General features: G+C 29.4%; 1 protein-coding gene across 1 annotated transcript; it reads left to right on the top strand.

The window, feature by feature from the left end:
- Positions 1–3,879: 3,879 nt before the first annotated feature.
- On the top strand, positions 3,880–5,290 carry LOC111420651 (uncharacterized). Its single transcript, XM_023053688.2, has 3 exons — positions 3,880–4,218; positions 4,447–4,514; positions 4,657–5,290. Exons 1-3 carry the CDS (start codon positions 4,066–4,068, stop codon positions 5,273–5,275), a joined length of 840 nt encoding a protein of 279 aa, XP_022909456.1. The 5' UTR covers positions 3,880–4,065; the 3' UTR covers positions 5,276–5,290.
- The last annotated feature ends 710 nt before the right edge of the window (positions 5,291–6,000 follow it).

The raw sequence follows: 6,000 nt of genomic DNA, 5'->3' as shown, positions 1-6,000 counted from the left end.
CGTTAGTTTTATTTGTTACTTTTGATTTATAATCTGAATTGCTCTTTCTGGAAAAGCTCATATTATATGTATTAATTAACATTCTCCGCGTTATTTATTCTTAGTAGCGTTTGGAAGGAAGAAAATTAATTAAAAGTATATTGCAGAAAGCATTAATCATCATAAAATATATACTTTCTTCTATAGATAGCGAAAATTTCATTCAAATATCTTAAGAATTCTATTTCTCACAATACTTTTAAAATCTATGAAAAATAACTTCGTAAAGTCATAAAAATTAAGGTTGTCTTCAAAAATTCTTATCTCAAGAACGAATTAAGTTTTTCAAATACGATTTTGTTCGCCGACAAGGGCACGCCTCTCTCTATATGTTTCATCAACATATCTTAAGAATTCAGGTTTTAACGATTCTTTAAAAGCAATGGAAAAAAGTTGTTAATTTAATCAAGCCGTCAAATTTTGATTAAGTTCAAAAAATTATATCTCAAGAACCAATAGAGGTATTCAAGTACAGTTTTGATCATGAAAAAGTACATACTTCCTTCTATATATAGTGTAAATTTCATCAATATGTTTCAAGAATTACAATTATTACGATTGTTTAAATGTGATCGTCAAGGTATTTCATAGAGGGGTTGAGTTCAATAATTATTATCTCAAAAACGAATTGAGATATTCAAGTACGGTTTAATTCATGAGAAAGTACATACTTTTTTTTATAGGTAGCGAAAATTTCATTAAGATATCTTAAGAATTCGATTTTTTACAATTTTTTAAATCCAATACAAAATAATTGTTAATTTCGACAAGTCACAAAAATTAAGGTTGTTTTCAAGAATTATTATCTCAAGAACGAATTGAGATATTCAAGTACGGTTTTGATCATGAGAAATTACATACTTCCCTCTATGTATGGTGTAAATTTCATCAATACGTTTCAAGAATTAAATTTAAGACGATTGTTTAAATGTGATCGTCAAGGTATTTATTTCATAAAGGTATAAAGGGGTTGAATTCAATGTTTATTATCTCAAAAACGAATTGAGATATTCAAGTACGGTTTAATTCATGAGAAAGTATATACTTTCTTTTATAGGTTGCGAAAATTTCATTAAGATATCTTAAGAATTCGATTTTTTACAATTTTTTAAATCCAATAGAAAATAATTGTTGATTTCGAGAAGTCACAAAAATTAAGGTTGACTTCAAAAATTATTATCTCAAGAACGAATTGAGATATTCAAGTACGGTTTTGATCATGAGAAATTACATACTTCCTTCTATGTATGGTGTAAATTTCATCAATACGTTTCAAAAATTAAATTTAAGACGATTGTTTAAATGTGATCGTCAAGGTATTTCATAAAGGTATAAAGGGGTTGAATTCAATATTTATTATCTCAAAAACGAATTGAGATATTCAAGTACGGTTTAATTCATGAGAAAGTACATACTTTTTTTTATAGATCCCGAAAATTTCATTAAGATATCTTAAGAATTCGATTTTTTACAATTTTTTAAATCCAATACAAAATAATTTTCTTGATTTCGAGAAGTCACAAAAATTATTATCTCAAGAACGAATTGAGATATTCAAGTACGGTTTTGATCATAAGAAAGTATATACTTCCTTTTATAAATCGTGATGATTTCATAGAAATATCTTAAGAATTTGATTTTTCACGATTTTTAAAAGATGATAATAAGGAATTGTTAATTTTATCAAAGCATAAAAAGTGTTATTAAGTTAAAAAAATGATATCTCAAAGATGAATGGAGATTTTTAAGCAAGGTTTTGTTTTCTATAAATCGTAAATATCAAGATTCTTTAAGATTATGAATTTACACGATTTTATTTCTTAAACTGAATGATACCTTTAATAAAAGCAACTCATACGAACTAATTGTAGAATTTTTTTCTTCTTAATAAAAGATTTTATATTATCATGATCTGGTTGAATGAGCAACCAACAACTTGCTCACTTTCAGGTTGCTTTTTTTTTGAACGAAATCTATATGGAGTGATAATGCGTTTTTGCCGTAACAGATGAAGGCATTGTTCGCGTCCTGATCGTCAGATTAAACGACCATTGTAACGGCCACTGGTTTTATAATCTATTTTTAATAAGCCATTAGATTAATAATCGGTAGCCAGACTTCCAACTACCAAACCATCTTATTAACAAGATTTAAATAACTAGATTTAAATCTTCTTTCACATTAATTAAGTTAAATTACATTTATGTTAGATTTATTAATAAAAATTGATTTAAAAAAGGTTCGCATTCGTAAAAAAAGAATTTATCTACAATCACCGTAGAAAATCGTCGATTCACTGCGTCCAATCGTTGCAATAAAAAACAATTATTAAGGAATTAGCGCCGATAATGAAGGTAAACTCGTTCGAAATGGTCCTTTTTCTCCATTATTGCTCGCCATGATACGAAGGATCCGTGACCATGCGAGATCCCTCTCCGAACTTACCTTCTTTTGTGATCACCATCTCCGAAATGACAGGACGTGTGTATTTTTGTTAAAATAAGGCCCAATTTACCAGTTAAGGTCTTCATTCGATCCCTAATTGCCTATCAATGACACAGCAGTATCCCGCTGCGTGTTCCCCCATTTTAATATAAATCAGTATTATAAGCAACGAAATTACAATGAAGAAAGAAAATTTAACAACTAAAGATTAATTTCGTTGTAAATGAATTTTAAACCATTCTTTTCTTCGTAATTGTTAGTAACGAGTTCATAAAGAGATAAACTTTTCTGAATTCCTAAAGAATAATTTTGTGTTGTTGTAATTTAAGAAATAAAAAGTTACTTATAAAGGCTGCTGATACATGCGAGATTTGTCCAAATAATGAGACCTCAATAACCAGTGGTTGTTGGCTCAAACATAATAAAGTCAAAATGTCTTTACGAGTCGATATATCTACATCATACTAATTTAAATTGTTATATAAACAGCTGTTGTACTTGTATATTTTTAGATTCATTATGAGATGGTGTCATGAAATTAATAGTAAACAACGTAAATGAAAGTATATCAATACTGCGCTGGCCTGTAGAAGTTGAAAAACCAAACTTATGGCAACCATCATCCAGCAACAAGATAAACAATGATTTGGGGAATTCCCCAATGACAAAATTAATAAGCAGCTATTATTCCTCGATGTGTATTGAGCGTAATAGTTACAGAGCTCACTTTTGGTGGAGGAGCTGGGAATAATCTTAAATTAATGTCCAATTTATCCGAAAATTGAGAACTAAAACTCTTCTTAACTTTGAATTCTGTTAACATTGCATTTTTATAACCTCAAAAATTTTTGATTTTGGTAAAAATTAATGTAAAAATTAATAATAATAACAAAAAGATTTTAATATCGTTATCTATCGCTGAAATAGCATATAAAACTGCGAAAATATTAAGTGTTTGTTATAAAATATTATTATTAATAGTATTTAGAAATTCAAATTAAACGTTTTTCCGATAGATGGTGCTAAGTTGTGTTTTTATCGAAATCACCCGATTTTTTATCGCAAAAATAAGCAGCAAATTTAAATGTAGCTTATTGAATCAATTAAAATTGAAAGAAAATCGATTTTTTTTCAAAAACTTTAATTATTTTATTTATTCATTAATTAATTTAACTCCTTTCTACTATCGCCATCTATACATTTTAAATATAAATTTTAAATAATCTAAAATTTTTTTAATTTCTTTTTATTTTTCTTATAAACTATACCTAACTCATAATGTACTCAATAACTTATAATTTCGTAATAAATAATTAATATTTAAAAAATAAATAATTACATTATTTAATATAAATTAATTAATCACGGTAGCGTTGACAATTAAAAAAAACAAAAGCTTATCGTTGACGTTTCCATGTCAATTTAGCATCCATCATTCTTTGAACAATCACAACACCAACAACAACAATAATTTATTAAACTCTTCGAAACCAAGTCGAACCTCTTCGAGAAGCGTTAGAGGCGAATCGTCGCGCGTCGAATCTTATAATTTATCATTGCAACAATCATAACCCGTTTTCGATGGCTCCACCAGATGTCACAATGAGACCGGGATGGTTAATCCAGAAAAGGTGGTTATCCGAACAAGAAGCGGTTCAATGTTTGCGCACTCGCGAGTTTAGAAGAAAACAAATCAGAGGAAGTGGATACCGAGACCAAGAAACAATCCTACAAGTACGTATTACGTTCTATTTTGATGATAAGGGAAAATGAATTGATTTACGATTTTGACCTTGAACGCCTAACCGAACGTGTTTGATCTCGTTTGATGGTTTTGGGTTATGTGGGAAAGTTTCATCGCGCATGTTCGTCTTTGTAGATTGAACACTTTTATTTGGTTTATCGATTTTTACGTTTGTTTCTCGTACACTTTTTTTAACATTTTTTTTTATTAAATTTCAGTTAAGAACGTTTGGTGAATACTATCAACAAATAATTAATATGGATCATTGTATTCCAGCACATGGAAAGTAAGTTTAGCACATAGATATTAAATAAAGTTTCATGATATAGATACAATTCCAAGACAGGCGACACTCTACTGATTGTCGCTTGTCGCGGAATTTCCCCAAATTTCTCTCAAATCAATTCGAACTTTTTTTTTTGATTTAGTGCCATGATACCACCGCTTATTAAACCTCTTGGAGGTACCGTTGAGAGGGTTGTGAATATCGAAAGGGTGATGGAGCACGTTGTAAAAATTGCTACAACCACAACGTCAGTTCAACCACCCCCAGGTTTTTGCTATTCCATGCCGTTTACCGGAAGATACATCAAACCGGTAAATTCTTATAATTTTAATGATGATTTGGATATTAATGCTATAATCGGTCGATTTAAAAACGCAAAATTAGATGATGATGAAATAAAAACTAATTTTGAGAATAATCAAAAAACGTTGCTTCTGAGGAAGTTCGTTATGGATTCGATCATTTCCGATCGTATGGTGAAACCAGACCAACGCACGAAAGATATTTGCAAAACTTTATTTCATATGTCGTCTGAAAAACTGGTAGAAACCACTTATGATTTTTTGAAAGCCGTCGGGTTCGATGGAATTTTATCGCATAAAAGTATCTGTTCTGAATCGGTTTTTGACGAGTTAGCTCAGGAGGTATGTTTCAATGATACGTTAGTTTCCGAAGTAGCTTCCGCGTGTAACGCATTTAGTGCCGATAAGAATCGAATGGAATATGTTGCTATGTTAGAATATTACACCAGTTTAGAGTAAAATGATCAAGAATCATAGAGTTGCACGTTTTTCGTTAATTTTTTCGTTAATAACATTCGATTTTATTTATTTTTATTAATATATTATAAATATGATAAAAATAAATGAAGAGAACATTACATAAAATGTTGGTGTATTTTATTATTTTTTAATTCAATAATAATATTCATTAGAGAAGTTTATAATTTGTTAAAAAATTAGATACTACAAGTATACATATTAGTGCTTGAAATTTTTTTGAAAAAATTAAAAAGAAACAGAAATAAGCCATTTGGAGAGACCCTAATTCGTTCTGTCCAATTGGAAAAGATGATATGGTGTCTGTTTTACATAGACTGGACGTCGCGTTTTTATTTTTTGTGTAAGTAAAATAATAATATACAGTGAGTTTCACTTAAGATGTCTAGTGTTAGTTCTAGTTTTACATTAGCACTATCACTAGAACTAACACAAGACCTAGAACTAGAATCATTCGCTGAACCGTCTTGAGAGACGTGCTAAACCCGAATGTTTCTAATTCTAGGTCTTGTGTTAGTTCTAGTGATAGTACTTTTAGTTCTCGGTCTAATGTTGGTTCTAGTGACAGTGGTAGGTAGCGGTAGTTAGTATAAAATATCACTATGTTGCATATTTTTATTGCACTAAAACCCGAAACGTTCTAGGTCTAGTGTTAGTTCTAGTTTTACACTAGCACTAGAACTAATACAAGACCTAGAACTAGAATC

Source organism: Onthophagus taurus, chromosome 6 (assembly GCF_036711975.1).
Source record: "Onthophagus taurus isolate NC chromosome 6, IU_Otau_3.0, whole genome shotgun sequence".
In the NCBI taxonomy this organism is placed as follows: domain Eukaryota; kingdom Metazoa; phylum Arthropoda; class Insecta; order Coleoptera; family Scarabaeidae; genus Onthophagus; species Onthophagus taurus.
Note: the sequence above shows the minus strand (reverse complement) of the source record. Positions and strands in the feature narration are given on the sequence as shown.

Coding starts and splice junctions, on each gene's coding strand:
- LOC111420651 (XM_023053688.2), top strand. CDS start 4,066: ATGGCTCCACCAGATGTCACAATGAGACCGGGATGGTTAATCCAGAAA. Junction 4,219..4,446: donor ACCAAGAAACAATCCTACAA/GTACGTATTACG, acceptor ATTAAATTTCAG/TTAAGAACGTTTGGTGAATA. Junction 4,515..4,656: donor TGTATTCCAGCACATGGAAA/GTAAGTTTAGCA, acceptor TTTTTGATTTAG/TGCCATGATACCACCGCTTA.